This window comes from Trichogramma pretiosum, unplaced genomic scaffold, assembly GCF_000599845.2.
Source record: "Trichogramma pretiosum strain Unisexual culture from Peru unplaced genomic scaffold, Tpre_2.0 scaffold8, whole genome shotgun sequence".
NCBI lineage: Eukaryota > Metazoa > Arthropoda > Insecta > Hymenoptera > Trichogrammatidae > Trichogramma > Trichogramma pretiosum.
In genome coordinates, this window is record NW_019641699.1 from 617,649 (window position 1) to 636,325 (window position 18,677).

The 18,677-nt window shown below is 36.3% G+C and overlaps 2 protein-coding genes across 3 annotated transcripts; one reads left to right on the forward strand and one right to left on the reverse strand.

Moving 5' to 3' along the window:
* Positions 1 to 6,031: 6,031 nt before the first annotated feature.
* Positions 6,032 to 10,008, reverse strand: LOC106651190 (transmembrane 9 superfamily member 4-like). Its single transcript, XM_023462499.1, is given in 11 exon segments — positions 6,032 to 7,196; positions 7,269 to 7,449; positions 7,523 to 7,782; positions 7,857 to 8,014; positions 8,085 to 8,297; positions 8,372 to 8,649; positions 8,734 to 8,886; positions 8,960 to 9,106; positions 9,182 to 9,429; positions 9,548 to 9,757; positions 9,868 to 10,008. Coding segments are annotated over 10 exon segments (1,881 nt in total). The 5' UTR covers positions 9,551 to 9,757; positions 9,868 to 10,008; the 3' UTR covers positions 6,032 to 6,956.
* Positions 10,009 to 10,279: 271 nt separating this feature from the next.
* On the forward strand, positions 10,280 to 16,805 carry LOC106651215 (ubiquitin-conjugating enzyme E2-17 kDa). 2 transcript variants are annotated; one of them, XM_014369645.2, is made up of 7 exons: positions 10,280 to 10,641; positions 10,853 to 11,066; positions 12,645 to 12,708; positions 13,297 to 13,328; positions 13,649 to 13,726; positions 14,121 to 14,226; positions 14,440 to 16,805. In XM_014369645.2, exons 2-7 carry the CDS (start codon positions 11,043 to 11,045, stop codon positions 14,577 to 14,579), a joined length of 444 nt encoding a protein of 147 aa, XP_014225131.1. In that variant the 5' UTR covers positions 10,280 to 10,641; positions 10,853 to 11,042; the 3' UTR covers positions 14,580 to 16,805. The 2 variants fall into 2 exon arrangements, with proteins under 2 accessions (XP_014225131.1, XP_014225130.1); XM_014369644.2 differs by having other exon boundaries at positions 10,868 to 11,066.
* Positions 16,806 to 18,677: the final 1,872 nt, after the last annotated feature.

Below are 18,677 nucleotides of genomic sequence, written 5' to 3' on the forward strand. Positions count from 1 at the left end.
TTGAGGTACGTCGTTTTATTCTATTACAAATAAATCTTTGAAAAAACATTTTTCTTTCTAATTTGAAGGAGGGAAGTCCCCTTAAATTAATGCTCCTTCCTCTCTCTCTCTATACCCTCTTTTTCACGTCTACACCCTCGATGTAAGTCTTGGCTATTGCTATTGCCGCCTATAATTGGACCAGTGAATGACCATTTTGGCAAATACATTATGAAAGATAATTAAAAATATATTTTTATCGACGTTACGCGTTTTCTACGTCCGATGGGCATGTAACAAGGAAAAAGTTTAAATATTGCCAAAGCGATCGTTTACTGGTCGAAATTAGCCCACAATGACGGGTACAAGTAGCCTATCGAGGATCACTCACCTCCAAAAGTCGCCGTCCATTGGGTGAGACGTTGCTTGCAGTTGGCCGGTACACAAAACAACGAGTTTGCGCGCCAAATCATGGCTTTTGACAATCGACCTCGCTAACGGCTTCATAAACCAGTTGAAATCGAGCCTTAGTCGGCGAATCAGCGAGTCAGCCAAGGCGACTTTACGAGCGAGGACTGAAAAGTGCAAAGCAGCCAACGAGTCTCGCAAAAATGTCGCTTCTCCGAGGCTTATCGGGACGCCGAGGCGCTACAGCATTGTTGCCACGCCACTTCGAGATAATAATTATATATTCTTTATTGATTCGGCCGAGCGATATATACGCATATATAATAATCGCCCATTCGAGCCGCAAGAGTCGGCCAAGCTCGAATTTTGTTTGCTCGACGAACGACTGCATCAGACGAGGCCGTAGATCGACACCCGTACGGCTATCTCGGCAGGCAAACAATCGAAACGACGCGCTATCGCACGTTTGCTTACCTTATACGCATGTTATATACCTATATGCGTGCGACAAAAATCTCCAGTGCTGGATTGCGCGAATCGAGTCGAGTGTAGAGAACGCTTGGCTCGTTGTCTTCTGCATCGAACACAGCGGATTTCTACGATAAATCTTCCGATCGGCTTCGACATCGGCTCTCTGCCAATCGATATCTTTCGGACAATTGTTTTCGTAGAAGAGGGAATGAGAGCGATATCGAGCTGACATTCAAACGACTTGGATGGGTAAAAGTGCAGTCACCTCTGCCGATAAATTTGGTCACTTACGCCTTGCGCAGAGTATTACGAAAATGCAGCCGTGTCTTGGCCAAGAGGTAGGAAGCAGCAAGTGAGTCAGCCAAGGCGAAAGTTCGTTAACCGCGTCGACAAAGCCATCGCCGCAGTACCGACGCAAACTGCGATACCATTCACAAAAGCCCAAGCATCTCTCTCTCGCTAGTCGAGCCAACTCGCTCAATGAATCATCGATTACCATAAATATGCTCATCAACTGACTCGGCTTTTATCAAAACTTTTAAATCGTAATAATCGAATGGCTGCTTAGGATTGAATAAACGCGAGGGAATCGGATCGATTTAACAATTGTTGCTCCCAATAAAGACACCGGCGACATTTGCAATTTCGTCGACGCATGCATTAAGACAATTATCACCAGCCCCCAACAACTTTTTATCTGCTTCGATTTGAGCTTCGCCTTGAACTTGACCATTTGACATGTTTTCGGACTTGTCGCTGCTCGACCGCGACGAAAATTCACAAGATTCCAGTGCCTTGTTCGATCCATCATAACAATGACGTTTGAGCCGAAAATCATCGTTATCTCGCGCAGAGCCAACTGCCTCGAATCCTCTGTGACTCGGCGACGGATCGTCGATCGAATCCACTTGTATCGCTGTTTCGCTCTCGCTATCAACGACTACTTCTTTATTCAGCTCGATCGAATCGTCAAATCTGAAATTGGACATACATGCCGTGTAAATGAGTACCTCGTTCTAGAGAACCGAACAATAGATGCTTGAGCCAGATTATACAACAAAGATGCCAAGGGGACAAAATTCGAGCAGTCGACGCGTTTGTACTCGTGCAGTTGATCGAACAAAATCAGTTGGCTATAATTACCCGAAGCTCCGTTGCTCTGGAGCGAAGCAGTCCAAAGGTTCGAACTCCGACTTTGCTTGCCTCGGCTCTTCGGTAGGCCGAGCAGACCCGAGAGAAGCTGCCGCTGGATGCTTTGCGCCTGAGCTGCTGGCAGCACAATCGACTGCCAAGCCAAGCGGCGATCGTTCATCTTCTTCCTCGGCCAGCAAGACGTCCGTCTCGATCTCGTTAGCCTTGGTTGAATTTCGAAGCAATCGCTGTTGCAGCGGCTGCGTCGGACTGCCGGAGCCGAAGCCTCCGACGGAGCCTCGACGAAGGCAACGCAGCGGCTGTTGCTTGGTCGGCACTGGTCCCTTGGACGAGAGCACGACGAGAGCCGCCTCGTCGATTTGACCTTTATTACTGAGATTCATGGCGCGAAACTCGGCGAGCAAGCGAGACAACTTGATGTTCAAAGGCTGAAGCTCGTGATCGATGCGCAGAATCGACTCGACCCCGCGATTATGGTTGTAACGAGTCGTCGTCGCCGATGCCGAGGCCGTTTGCTGGCCCACTCGAGACCGATGAGGAATGGCTCGGGCGGCGTCTCGCTGCTTTCGACGAGATCCAGCTCGACGCGCCGGGGAGCCCTTGGCCGAGGCGTCGACCGACCTCTCCGTGGCTCGCTCCACGTCCTCCCTCGCGCTCGCCTCCTTCGAGCGGCTGTCGTCCGGCTTCTGCAATAGACGCGACCGATCAAGGCCTCGCTCCGGCCAAACGCGAGACGCGTGTCCGAGCCTAACCAATGGCGTCCGATCCGAGTCCAGCTGGAGATAAAATCCGGTCCGCTGCCTGGTCGAGTCGTCGCGGAGACAAGATTCGCGATCGCCGGCCTCGTTTGCACCAGCGACGTCCTCGAGCGACTCGAGGAAAAACGTCCTCGGTTGATTTTCCACTGGTCCGCTGGTACGCGGTCGATCGATGCCCTCGCCAGCAGCCTCCTCGTTGGCTATCGTTATGGGAATCCGTGGCTCGTCGGATAAGCAGGCGGCGCTCCGGATGCCAGCGACCGTCTCCGGGTGCTTTGGCCCGCCGATGTCCGCTGCCGAGCTCGATCGGTTCAACGGTCTCGGCTCGTCCGAGTCCAAAGTTCCCCGGCCCAAGTCGTCCTCGATGTCGCGCGGATCGCTGCTCTCGAACGAGTCCGTCGAGCTGGAGCTCCTCGCGCTCTGCATGTACTCGCTCGAAGTCTCGTAGTCCATGTCCGAGGCGTAGACCGACGACCTCGACGTCATGCTCTTATGGCTGGCTTCGTCAAAGCCGCTCGACTCGCGAAACATGTGAGTCGGCGCTCAGCAGCTCTTCTCCTTCCTTTCAACGATTAATTTACCTTTAGCACGGGCCCGAGAGGTTAAAGCCGAGACAAGTATAAAACGAAGAGTCCAAATAAATGCCGCTTCGGCTGCTGTTCGATAAGCTCGCTCGACGTTGCCGCTTGCCGCCTGCCAGAAATGTGGCTCGCTCGCGCTATGAATGTGGTTGATAGTCATTCCTTAACAAATGATTGTTTGACTTAAATGTCAACGGCTCATATATACGTACAAATACAACTCGATTCCGCGATAAGCCTTTACCCTTTTTTTCCATTGAAACAGAGAAATTGACGGGGATGAAAAATTTTATAGAACTGAGCTTACCATATCAAAAGATTATTTTTTTCTACAATTCAGTAAATTTTTTACAGATAATAAATGAAATAACATTTGAAGATATGTAACAATTGTTGGTGCTTTCATGGACATTCCATTTGCAATGTTTTTTCCTTTTTATTTTTGCAAGAGCAAGAGCATTTCTTGACAGCTTTTCTGCAGCAGGCCCGGTGCCTCTTCTTCTTTGGCTGAACGAGGAGCGTTTCGGGAATCAGTATCTCTTTCCAAGGCATTTCTACGCTATTTTCCGGGCAAGGCTTTTCTTCCTCATCTTTGAGCCGCGCCTCCGGGTCCAGCAGTATAGACTCCCAAGGGACCTCGACGTCCGAGTCGCACTTGTCGGACTTTTTCGTTTTGTAACGCGGCTCGTCCTCGATAAGTATTTGCTCCCACGGCAGACGTATCGTATCCGATGCCAACCTCTCGACGGCTGCCGACTTTTCTGCCTCTTCGTATTCATCTTCGTACCGATCAACTTCTTCTTCGGCCTCGTCATTTTCTGCCGCTAAATACTGTTGAGCAAAAATAATAATCAATTGACGTACGAATCGTCCTCTATCGTTATTGTAGTTTGTAGCGAAATTACGCACATCTAAGAACTCGAGATATGCACTCAAGTCCGAGTCTCGGATGGCAATTTTTTCCCACGGCAGTTCCAGCCTCGTTTGAACTACCTGGCTTGAGCTTTGGCAAGAACTACTATCATCGATACCGATTAACGTTTGTCTCACTTTTGCATCCCTATTTTTTCTTCTGCAGTTTTTTTTCTTTCTCGAGCAATGGCACTCGTTAGTATCCATCTTTTAATCTTTTGATTTGAATAATTTTTTCTATTTTTTTTTAATTTTTATTTTATCGAACTACGCGTTTTTTTCTCATATTCTGTCAAATTTTTATGGCTACGATAACCTCATAAGATAATTAGTGTAACCTTTAGGGTAGGCGACAAGCAGCGGCACTTGTTTTCTTCAGAATTCTGTGCATCGTAATGACAATTAAACTTTCACGTCACATAATGGTAAATACGTCAATCTATGGGACTTCAAAGTAAAAATTATAAAAGCTCAGTTTAAGCTATGCAATCTGAGTATTTTATTATCTTGGCCAGTCGGTTTGAGACTTGTTAAGTTAGCGCCAAAAGTTTTTGAAAATGCATTTCACGAGTGGAGAAATAGCCCATTGAATTCCTCCTTACTTGCGGATAATTCCTCCAGTTTTATATTTACTTGCGGAATTCGCGTTAAAAAGTTATTAAATAAACAAAATGTTGATATTCGGCTGGGCGCTAATTTCACTTTCACATTTCAAACATGCTACAAGCGGTTTATTGCACTGAAACAATTATCAATGAATTCCTCCTTACTTGCGGATTATATATATACCGATTAGAACGCGAAATTCGATTTATACATGAATTAAAATAAATTAATTGCTATAAATTTTCATAACATTAATTTAAATAAACCATGCGTATCTAAAAATAACTGATAAGGAATTAGATCAATTATAATTACATATAATTAATTTATTTTCTTATTTTAATAAAAAATTTTGTATACAAAAAATAATTTATTCAGTTTCACCAATCAATTTATAGTACTGTGTACATATAAAATAATATCAATTTTTTCTTCTGTATGCTCTAACTTTGAAATTTTGAAAGAATTAGATTTTTTTTGTTGATCATCCTTAACGGACCATCGATCATTCACGGACCTACAGTACGCAACATAATGTAACAAATTTTTATCATATTTACTTGTAGAAGATAAAATCATTCCAGCTAGAAAATATAATTCATTATTGATTTTTAAATTAATTGGAATGCTAGCTGGATGTATGGAATTTGAGATATTAAATTGATCCATGGTCAAAAATAGTACAGGTGCTTGAATTTTTTGTTCTTAATTTTTAGATGTTTATCAACATAGTTCGCTAAGCTGTTGGCATTGAATAACTCATCTTCGATTGATTTTTCAAGTTCTATGATTAATTCATTTTCAATTGATATAAATTCACAATCTTGAAAAACTATTTTTACAAATTCTTTTACGTTTAAATTACATTTTATAGTTCCGTTTTCAACAGTGAAGTATTTCAGACAATGTTTTAAACGATCTTTAGGCAAATTTGTATAATTTCCAGACTCCATGTAATTAATGATCGATGCATTGATACAGAAGTGGCTAGTACATGTACTGACTATAATATTTTTAAAATTAGCATAATTAGAGCAGGCTGAAAGGCATAGCTCGAATAGACTATCAAACAGACACGAAGAATCAAATTCGTATTTTTTTCTGTCGTACTCCATCACGGAATCTTCATTAGCATTTGTCAGCATTTTTAATTTTTTTATACTTGGCCTATATCAATATTTATAATATAAACAAAAAAAAATTATTTAAAAATAGCCGTATTTCGGCGTTCTAAAAATAGTTGATCCTTTAAATCTGAAATAAAAAATGGAGGGTTTCATTTGAAAATCGATTTTTGGGTCGCTATTGCTTTGAGATTATGTTCAAGATCAAATCCAAGGTCATCAATGGATTTTCCGTCAAAAAATACGTTTGATGGGGTTTTTGTTTTTTCCTCCGCATATTTTGCCGCTTTTAGGAGGTCCCTATACTTTTGTGACACCCTGTATAATTTTCACCTAAAAAAAATACTTTTTAACCAAGACTCTTAAACACTTCTCGATTAAAATCATTTGCAACAAAAAATTTTACTATTAGATTTGTATTTAATGAAAATTTTGAGCTAAGGCATACAAATAGTAACAGGTGCAGTATTAAGTTTTGCTTTAATTTTAGTTTTTCGTGATGTGTTACTACTTTTAAATCAAACAGACATAATCGCAATTGAATTAAATTTCCTTACAATTATAAGTTTCAAATTTCATTTATAACTTTGTACAGATGTATTATAAATTGTCTGAAGATTTTTTTTCTTGGTTTAATCATAAATTAACGATTGTATCGATTTTATAAGATGTAATTATTTATAATGATTACATTATATAATGATTCATTAACCATTTAATTACAAAATATTAATTACCATATTATTTGATAACATAGCAACTTGTGAAAACTAAGGTATGGTTAAAAAGTAAGTTACCAGTCTTCTTACTATAAAAAATTAATTTTGCTCTTGAAATTATTATGATTAATCTGAACCAAACTTGCAATCACATCAAATCAAAAGTAGTTATCAGCGAAACAAAGAAATATATCATTGCTATTTTGGCAACAGAGATGCACTGGCTAACAAAATCATTTGAGATAACTATGCTAATTTAATAGTTGCAAACATTTTTCTAATAAATATAAAAGCAGCAAAGAAACTAATGGTTCCAGTAAGTAGCCAAAATGTGATAGCCATCAGGCTCATATAAACGAAATACATCAAAGTCGGAGCTATCTCTGTTATATTTGTTTCTACGAAGAAATAATATATTGAAAATGCCAATATGTATACGGCAGATGCTCCACCGTATATGAAACATCTCCACCACCATCTATAATCCTAAAATGAAAAATTGTTCAAAATGAATTATGAACTCATCAAAGCAATTGCTAACATAATTGAGATACTTACTTCCTTAGATAACTGAAAATAAACCGTAATTATAGAAATTTCTGAACAAGATATTACCAAGTAGATAAAAACTATAAATGAAAATTCTGAGACAACGTATAAATAGTTTTGCCATAATGCAGTCACAATGTCAAACAAATCAATCAAAGCTATTGAAAAAGGAAATACACTTGCCGCCATACTATTAAAAACAAAAGGTTTATTTTAAGATACAATGAATAAATGATTATAAATTTGTGATTTCTCAAACTTACCGGACTAAAGGATTCAAGTACCATACTTGATCAGGAACTTTACTTGGCTTTTGCTTAGTTGTTACAGGATAAGTAAAATGGTTTTTACAATAGCCAAAGAAGTATCCTACATAAACTAATGGTAAGGAAATACCAAACCAAGTGCATAGCAAAGAAATCATCGTTGAAAATAGAACTGCTCCTGAATTATGCTTTTTCCATGAAAAAAAGTTTAAGAGTAAATATGTTCCAAGTACTATGCCAGGATATAAAGTTGCAGTCTATAAATTGCATGAAAAATGTTAATACTCATAATGAAATGAATTGAATAAATTGAATACAAAAAAGAAATTACCAGAAAAGCTGCTATTTTCCACCTTTCTCCTTGCATTGTCTTATATAATCTACCTGAAAAGTATCCAGCTACTACTCCAGATAAACTATAACAATAAATTGCGCAAGTTCCTATAGCTCCTCTACTAGCTGATTGAAATATTCCAAGCATGAAAAAAACTAAGATTTATTAAATTATAATTTATTTCATATTAGAATATTTATAAATGCAGTAAATAAGTCAACTAACAGACAAGAATAAATATTGTAACAAATATTTGAATACCACTACCAATACAAGCAGCAAAAAGCAGAGATTTAGTGGGAGGTCTGAATACATCTGCATAAACAAAGTTCCATCCGGTTATTTCTAAAGCTTCTTCTAATTTTGAAATACTATTATAATTATTGCACCTTTCTATGTCTTTTCTTATTTGAATGTACAACAAAAAAGTTACCATTCCTAGAAAGTAATATTATATTTCATTCTTTTTTATTAAAATGATATATTGTATAATTTTCAAGGCATTAACTTACCAGAAAATGAAATCGAAATAAACGTTAACCGGTTTATAATAAGCCAACGCGATTCTATATGATTCTTCGTAACATAAATATTCTATCTATTGGCCCAACTAATACGAGGTTCTTCCTGCCATTCAACAGAATAGAAAAATAGAATTTTAGTACCGTTTGGGTTGACATATTGTGGACTAGCTTGTGGTGGAATGTTACAAGTACTGCCATTATAGCCTACTTGGTTATAATCTACTGATAAAGCTTCTACTATGGAGCCAACTACTCTAAATTTATTCCTAGAAAACAATAATGCAGTAATGTGATAATAATAAAAGTTGAAAATTTGATGATTTTCTATTTGAAAAATTTGCCAAACTTACTCTCCATATTTGTGGTAACTTAATTTTAGTTTTAAATAATTGTTTATATACACTCTATTTTTCTCATCGATACCACCTAGATAATAACCAGGTTGTATATAGATATTACTATTTGCATTAGTTAGACTTGCTGCTGTGAAATCATCAATCAATCTGTAACACGAGAAAAATATATTATATTGGGTAGATTTTTTTTAACTTTACACAAAAACTTTAGATATCTTACAAATAAACAACGGAATTTTGTTGAATTCGTTCATAGACAAGTGAAGAATTACTTTCTTTCCAAGTCATGGGTTCTGTTGGCTTATCACAAAGGAGTTTGCAAGATATATTTTGTGCCATTGCAACTTCATAAGGTGTGTTAACAATTCTGAAATATTTCAATAAGCATGAAAATTATTGTAAATAATGTTTGTACTAAAAGATACAAAATTTTAAAACTCACATGTCACCTCTTAACATTTCCCCTAAATTTTTAGATTTATAAGATAAGGTACCATTTTTGGGCAAACAAAAAGGCAACGAATAATATTCGTAAGATAGTTGTGTATGTAAACTAAACATTTTGGAAACTTCCACATCAATTTTCTGGCCTTTTCTGAAGTCCGTAGGGTCTCCTACGGCATAGCATAAGTTAACCCAGATGAGGAGGAATACCAGAACTGCAGCAGTAAACTTCGATTTTATTCTATTCTGCAAAAATAAATGATTTGATACAGTATATTTTTGCTAATTTTGAGTAAACACCGCTAAAAATGATAAATAAAAATTCATAACCCAAGTGCATACACTAACAGAACATATGTCTTACCATTTTGTCATAAAACTTGTACGCTGACAATTTGTTCTCTTTTCATCGAAACTTTTTATTTTCTTTTGAGTAAAATGAGTATCATAATGAGCTACCCCCGCGTAGAATAGATGAATAGATATAACAGCGATCAAAGTTGCATTTTAGGCTTTTTATTTTTACTTTTTATGATTTTGTGGCTATGCCCTCGTGATGTATATGTTATTCTAACTAAATTTTTCTTTTTAAATAAATTTTTTTTTAAATTATTTTTTTATAATTTTTTTTTTTATACTTTGCCGGCTAGGTGCTACCGCACCTCTTGATGCATGCAGCTTTACCTCTGTCTGAAATGAAATTTGTCGACTACAGTCTACAACAAGCGTCGTGCGCAGCGTTGGTCCGTCCGAGGCAAACTCTACGCTCGCACTCTACGGCGAAAAGTACCGGTGGCGCCTGACGTCAGAGTTCCGAAACTCACGTCTGGCGAGCTTTCTTTACAATGCACGAAAATAATTTAAAAATTTCTTGATATGATTATGTTGTAAGATGGACCCTTTTATGTTAAAAATGTTTAATTATGCATAATCACATCAAGAAATTTTTAAATTATTTTCGTGCATTGTAAAGAAGGCTCGCCAGACGTGAGTTTCAGAACTCGGACGTGAGGCGCCACCAGTACTTTACGCCGTAGAGACCAGCAGACTGCGCAGACTGCGTGTGGAGCCGTAGGCCGTAGCCCGTAGAGACGGATATTCGCGTTTCGTGCTCGAATTAAAGAGCGAGCGAAGAGTCTAGCGCTAAAAGAACGAGACGGCGCTAGACTAGCGAGAACTGCGGGAACTGCGCAAACTTGGCCGAGCGACAGTCATGCTGAGTACCGACTAGCGACTCCGGGGACAGTTGTTGGACCGTCTGAACTGTTGGAGGCCGTACTACCTATATACGACTCGCCCAAGCTAGTTACTACCATCTCGGCCCTGCGCAATTACTGCTGCGAGTCGCGACATCCAAGTGACGATTCTGCCGTTTTACCTGCTCGCTCCAACAGAGAGGACTACCCTCTTAGGCCTCTCAGCAGTCTTTGCCCGTAGCCGATTCACGCACGTCAACACGTACGCACGCGATATTGATATACCAACCAATATACCACTCGCATAACGCATTATCATTTATATATAACTGCTACATATATACACACGCACTCGACACATACACACCACACACGCACACGCACACGCACACACACAAGCACACACTCATACCGCATACGAGTATATATACACACACACACACACACATATATATATATTTATATACACATAGAAACCTACACTACAGGCAAGAGTGAGCCAGCCGAGCGACGAGCAGCAGTAGTAGTAGCAGCAGCAGCAGCAGCAGCAGCAGCAGTTGGCACAGGCAGTAAAACAGAGTCGCCCCCACCTACGCACGCAGTTATATATTTGCACACTACGATACTCGACAGTCGCTGATCAACTCAGAGAGAGATCCTCAAATGGCGCTCAAGCGGATCAACAAGGTACGTGCAACATCATCGTCATCGTCGACGATCGAGCTACATCGTCGTGGCCATGGCCATCGCCGCGGCCTCTCGGGCCATGTACGCGTCGCCGTTCCGACGCGAATCTTCCACGACTCGTGCCGAGGCTAGCGATTGCCATTTGCTCGTTGCCGTGTTGCCGTGCGAGTCGAGGCCGCGGCTCAGCCCTCTGCTTAGTTAGGCTAGGCTAGAAACGCGCCCGCCGCAATCCGCGGGGATTTTCTTCATTTCGTTGGGTCCTTCTTTCCTTCGACTCGCTCCACCGAGTCCATCTTGGCATCGTTGCTCATTTATTAATAAATATCATTATGTACGTTCTGGATATATATATATATATATGTGCACATTCTCTAATATAAATGGCTCGGTCCCCCTCTGTGCACCACGTCCTATCGTCGTCTTCGACTTCGTGTTCGTACGTGCATAACCGCCTGCGGCCTTTTGGCCAAAAATTAATATCCGATTATGCCTGCGCTCGCCGTTCGACTTCCCAGGCAGGATGTCTCCGTGCTAACCTAGCGCGAGTGCAATCCTCTCCCGTACGTTGCTCGCGGATCGTACAGTCAGCAAGCCCAGCTCTGTCTATCTACATGCACACTCACACATACACGGGTTCGTTCGCACGTAACGTACACTCGTCTTCGTGTGCGTGCGTATGTGCTCATATATAGGCATATACTCGTGCATATGTCTTTTTCTCTTACTCGTTTCATGTACAAGTATGTGTGTGTGCGTGTGAGTTTGCAACGACAACCGCATAACCGTTGACTCCTGGTGCTTGCTACTGTCGCCGCGTATACCTCTTGTCTCTTGTCTCCATCTTTCTCTCTCTCTCTCTCTCTCTCTCTTTCTTTTTTTCTACTCGTTCTCACGTGCTTTCCCGCGCCTCGCATGCCTCATCGAAAGCAATACAGACTCGAGCTTTTTTGTCCTCAATTTTCGCTAAACCTCGTCTAGCACGACGCTTGTACGTAGCTCGTCTGCCATCCATGCCGGAAGTTTCGAACAAAATCTTCGTCGAAGCCAACTGTGTAAAGGCTTGGGCGCGCTCATACTTGCTCGACCGTGCACACTTACATGTATATATATAGAAATGCGCAACTCTACATTTCTTGCTCATCGTCACCGTCGTTCTACCTCTTTTCCAAAGTGCTTAAAGAGACTACGTATTTCTCATCTTGTAACGGTATTCCAGTTTCAATTGAAATGAATTTCTGGATCATATCAAAACATTCAACTTTTTTGTTGATAAATGTCAAAAATATCAAAAGCTTCCATGACCCTTAAAATTTAAAACTACTGCGTTACTTTTAACCACACTTGCATCACTTTTAATGATATATCTATTAACATATCACAATTTATATTGCCTTACTTATCTTTAAATTGTCTAATCAATTGAATTATACTTTTTATAATTTTGTTTTTGTTCCAATAATAGTAGAAAGTAGAATATTTGTAAACTTACAATTTAAAAGTTACATTTTACATCATTCTGTTGTACTTGTTGACAATCAAATTTGAATTTGAATTAAAATTATTTTTTTTTTGCTGCAGGAACTCCAGGATCTGGGAAGAGACCCACCTGCACAATGTTCAGCTGGTCCAGTGGGGGATGATTGTAAGTTATATTATCGATTTTATATATTGCATATCTTTTATTTAATCCATTCATTAGTACATATTATTCTATATTTTAATAATGTAAAGGTAAAAACCATCATTTATACATTCATTTTGTGAAGCATCTATTGAAAATTCATCCAAACAATTCTATGGGGATTCTTATATTTATGCTCGCCAAGACACCATACAATCTTTATGAAAAATGTGTTGTAGATGTTTCAAAATACAAATTTGAAAGTTGTGGTTTTTACTATGGCTTCAACAAATGACTAAATGTAAAAACTTCTCTTTCACAATGATGTTCATGAGAGTAATAGAAGCATTGTGAATAAGGAAAGACTCTTTGTTCATTATTTTTAATTTGACTATTTTTTTTTCTTTTTTTTTCATATTTGATAAATATATATTGACGTACTCTGAAATGCAATGTGAAATCAAATTTGATCATAGTCAAACTTTATGATCCTATTTATCCACAACCATTGACAGCTATTATTTGTGACCATTGACAGCCAAAATGTTACCAAAATATTTTATTTTACTTTTTATAAATGAATTCATGAGGCTTTATTTGTATTTTCAGTATTCCATTGGCAAGCTACCATAATGGGTCCTGTAAGTATTAAGGGTTAGTAACTCAAGACTCAAATATATTCAAATCAAGTGGTATGATTGAAACAATAGAGTAGAAAATCAAGAACTAAGAAATTTCTAAAGGGTATTATTTGTGCTCGTGTAAAAACAATTAATAATTAATTTTTCTTTGATTTTGTAAAGCAAATATCAATCTATGTCTTTATGTTCAACTTGTATGTTACTGTATAGCTTACTATTTTAAACTGAAAAATATTCAAATACTTGATTGAACATATATTGATTCTAATCTGAATAATTGATTATTTTATTTTATTTCATACTCTTTTTTCATTTTATAGCCTGACAGCCCCTACCAAGGAGGAGTTTTTTTCCTTACAATTCACTTTCCTACAGACTACCCATTCAAACCTCCAAAGGTAAGATATTGATTTTATGTGCCAAAGTTCATCATTTTCCTTAAAGAGATCCCTACCACAGCCAATTCTATTTTCAAAAAAAACTTCTAATAAATCTCTCAAAAAGTTTCTATAAGAACCTTCATTTTGATGTTATTAAGTTTCCCATAGAGCCTTTTCAAAAAGATTCAGTAGAAGTTTTGAAAAACTTGTTTGAAAATTGAGGTATATACTGTATGCCAGGACTGAGGTATGGATCACTTTATAAAGTATACAAAACAATTTAATAAGTATGTCTTAAACAAAGTCAGTCTCTAAATACTTATTCTAGATACTTATTCCATTTAATTGATAAAAATACTAGATAAACAAAATTTTCATTGTTTGTAATTTATCATTATTTTCATCTATTCAGGTGGCTTTCACAACTAGAATTTACCATCCTAATATCAATAGTAATGGTAGCATTTGTTTGGATATTTTAAGATCGCAGTGGTCTCCTGCACTCACCATTTCGAAAGGTTTGTATAATAATCAATAATATATATAAACATAAAAATAAACATGGTATTAGAAGATGAAAATTTTAATTGTAGGACTTGAAATTATTTTTATTTTTGATAAGTTTATCTTTAACAATTATAATTTAATTAGAAATGTATATGATTTAAAAAGTTTTCATGATGAGAATTTTATTGAAATGAATGAAAAATTAACTTGATGTTATGTTTCAGTGCTCTTGTCCATATGCTCTTTGCTGTGTGATCCAAATCCAGATGATCCTTTGGTGCCAGAGATAGCCAGGATATATAAAACTGACAGAGAAAAATATAATGAACTGGCTCGTGAATGGACGCGCAAGTATGCTATGTGATCCTCTTACATCTGTTAACCTCAACATCTGTATGCCACCATCAAACAGTCCCCGCCTAAATGCCATGTATCATCAGTACTGATTCAACCTATGGCTCGTTTGTCTTCTTATAAATGAATGTAAACGTCGTTCAAATTAGACTTGCGAGCTTATCGCAGGGTATCACAGGCCAGCTGTGATGGTTTCAATAAGAAAATTTCCTCCTCCCTGGATACCCTGCGCTATTTATCATGTCAGTGCCACTATTGGCAATAAGAAGGCGATTTACGAAGGATTTAAGTAAAAAAGGTGGTTTCGAACTTTGAATTTTTAATTATCAATCATGAATTTTAAAAAACATTAAGGATCAAAGAAATACCTGCGTAAAAGACAGGATTGAGAAATTTTAAATACAGCATATTGTTCGCTTTAATTTCACAGTAATAAACGAGACCTATGGGAAAAAATTACAATATGTCGAGTGAAAGTAGGATTTTTATTTGAATTAAATAGTCTAATTATTATGATCGTACTTATAACGCTGTAATATCTTGGTATATATTTATATATGCCCACCATTTTCAAAATGAAAATGAATACAGAAAAACGTTGTATGTAAGCGTGTAAGAATATATAAAATGTGGACAAATATTGTGCAAATTAGAAACAAAATACCCGTGCACTGACTATTAGTCTTAAACGTTCTAAGCGATCTACGCCCGTCCTTCGATACAATACGGTCATTTTTTTGTAAGACTGGGCTCTATATATAAATATTTCTGAAAAAAGATAACGATCATGTTTTTTCTTTTTACTTCACATTCACTACTTATTACTTAATAATGTCTTATTTATTGTTTGTCTAATTCAACTGCCTGATGAATAAATATTTTTAAATCAAATTCTACGAGTAACTCGTTTAAAATGTTCAATGATTTTTATTATAATTAGTAATGTATGTGTACATGTGCATGATAGGGCGAGGAATGGTTAAAACACTGACAACGCAAAATTTATTCGTTTAGTTGTATAATACTTCAATGATATCGTTTAATACCTTTAGCACGAAAAGGGTATGAGAAGTTATTATGAACAAATTCGTATTACTGATGATATATTACTCTACTTGTGACTTCAAGTGAGAAAAAAGCCTAAATGATCAAATTTCTAATCTAAATCGCTCAAAAAGGTAAACATATTTATTGCTGGTTTCTATTTTTGTGAAGTAATAATAACAAAAAAGGAAACAATCAGTACTATGACTTGCCCTTAGGAGTTGAATCTGAGCATTTTAGAGTGATTTCTTTAAATAATAAAACTATATAGATAGATACTGCGTAGGTTCTGTAAATCAGTTGTTCATGGCTTCGAAATACCTTTGTGAAAAATATGAAGGAGAGACAGTACGTGCGAAAGAGCGATAGAGTACAATTTTGTCACGAGCACTAGACGAGTTCATGCTCGTCCAAAAAATACAATATCGCGTTTATACTTGTAATTACGATGAAATCCTTCGGAATAAATATTGAAATAAAAAAATTTCAAAAAATACTACATGTCTTGTCACCATCGTAACATGTAATGTTGATATCGCATGATTTAACATACTATTGTACAGTTATCGAATATTTTTTGTACCTAATGCAATATTTTCTCAATCTACGCTTACATGATTTTGGAGATCCACGCATTTGTTCAATAGTCTGCATGATAGGTATTAATTTTCAAGTCTATTGCACGTTTTCAAGTAATATTGATAATTTTCGATTTGTTTTTTGTCTTCACAAAACATCGCGATTTTTTTTTAGAAAAAAAAACGGAAAAAAAATTTACGAACGTGTGAATAACTGTATTCTCATCCAATGTAAAGATTACCACTGACTTCTATTTCTTCGTGTTTAAAATTAATTATTGTTGGTTTATGCGTGGATACGGATTTGTGAGGTACTCAGAGCGACTCATCCTGTCAATGTTTCATTTGTATAATTGATAATGATCAAAATCAAGATCATTGAATATTTTTTTTTTAAGTTTCATCGTTTTAATTCCGTTTATCGCAGTGTGTTATTTTCAAAAAAAAAAAAAATAATAATAAAATAAATAATATTATTTTTTAAAAATTGAGTTGATCCGAAAACAAATAATCTTTTATTTAAATCAAAAATAAACTTACTAAAATAGATGGAACAATGTAAACGTGTGAATTATAAAAAAAATTAAGACAAATAAATTTTGCCGCACCTGTGATACTGTACGTACTTTACATCAATTACAATAATTACTTATACTTAAACTTACCATTCAAGAATTTCCGAAATCGTACGAAGTATGGATAAAAAAAAATATTACATCTACAATGGATACTATCGCGAACATGTACATAGATAACAAAAATTAATCTGAATACAAGTAACTGGCCCTGTCTATATAAAAGACACAAAAATCTAATTTTAACATCAGCTTAGATTCTTATTGAGATTTCGGTTATGACCTACTCAGCGTTAGCGATAGTTTGAATAGCGATCAATGTCATTGCGAAGGTATTTCATGAAAATTCCAAATTTTAACGTTTTTATGCTAGTTGAATAATTATACGTTTGAATAATTCGCTTATTGCATTTTCTAGGAAATAAAGAAACCAAGGGGGAAAATGTCAAACACGTTTTCTGACATGTTCACTTGATTTATCTTGAAAAGCTTAGAAATGTCTAACGTAGATGTTTAAAAAATAACAAAATGGTGACACTCAGGTAACTTTTAAAAGTAAAATATACTCGTTATGATACTAAACTTTTATCAAAGACTGTAACTATCAAACTTACCGGAAAAATTACATAATCCTTTTCTCGATTAATAAACAAGACACTAAAGTTTAAACAATCATAATATACACAATTGCTTTTTACATATTCAACTATAAAATTTTATTAATCTGAGGTACTTTTTGGGGCTTGCTAAATTTTGTTCAATTGAGTATAATTTCAACGAAACTATTTACACTAAAAATATTATTTAGTTTGGTTTTTCGCATAAAATTCTAGTTCACAGTAGCTACTTTCCGCAGTCTGCAAAGTAAAAAAAATGTTTATTTTGTTCTAGGGTTTCATAAAAAAAAGCATTACATCACAAGTATTTCATAATTTTACTAGTAATAATTAAATATATATAATTGAAAAAAAACATTGTTCCGATTTACTTTAAAATGGAATTTAGAGTTAAAATAGAGTTTAAATAGAGTTTAAACTTTCAGCTGTGGTTATTATTTTCAATTGATATTTGCTTAAACAATTTATACTTTTTTGTTAAAAAACGGTACGGTTTTTGAAGTTATTCTTATCGCCTAATGATAAATAATAAAAAAAAATGTTTCGAATACATTGGGAAGTACAATCGAAAAATACAAGTTATTGCTAAAAGTGTTTTGCAAATTTTCTAGGGCAGCCAAATTTATCAGTCTATCATTGTTACTTGCATCTTTTTCAAAAAACTTATAAATTTCAAATGTTTTTTCAGATACAGAACCCAATAGAATATGACCGTAGTTTATCAAAAGTGATCTAACTGATTGAGGGTTGGATGGTTTTTAAGCTTTAGCTGCTTTATTGGTTTTAGCATATGTATTCTAGTTGGTGTTACACACCCACATCAATTAATAACCGTTTAAATACTATGTTACATAGAGAGGAAACACTGCTGCAGAGTCAATGAGCTCTTTGGTTGATTGTTTTAAAATGTTTTTATCATAAAAAACCTTTACAATGAATGGTTATAAATACATACATGTTATCATTTTTATCATAACGTTGGATAAATCGTTCAATGGAAAAAAATTCGCGTAGGTATACATTTCCTGGTAGAAAATAACAATCTCTCATTTCTTCAGAAACATTCCCGAAGCGACTAAACAATATTTGCAAGAAAAATAAAAAAAGAAATATGTATAAATGATTGATTAGATACTAGGAGAGACGGATTAGAGTGAGGTAGTAAATCTCACGGCGAAACTCGATAATTGACTTTTCATAAGTAGGTATATTTTATAAGGTAGTAGGTACGTTTCCACATTGACCTTTTATAAATCAGCTTTCTTCGAAAGTTTATAGTTTTAACTTAAAAAAT

Bases quoted from the DNA above. Each gene is read 5' to 3' on its own strand.
- LOC106651215 (XM_014369645.2), top strand. From the start codon at position 11,043: ATGGCGCTCAAGCGGATCAACAAG. The intron at 11,067-12,644 runs GTACGTGCAACA...TTTTTGCTGCAG, and splicing joins CGCTCAAGCGGATCAACAAG to GAACTCCAGGATCTGGGAAG. The intron at 13,727-14,120 runs GTAAGATATTGA...TCATCTATTCAG, and splicing joins ACCCATTCAAACCTCCAAAG to GTGGCTTTCACAACTAGAAT.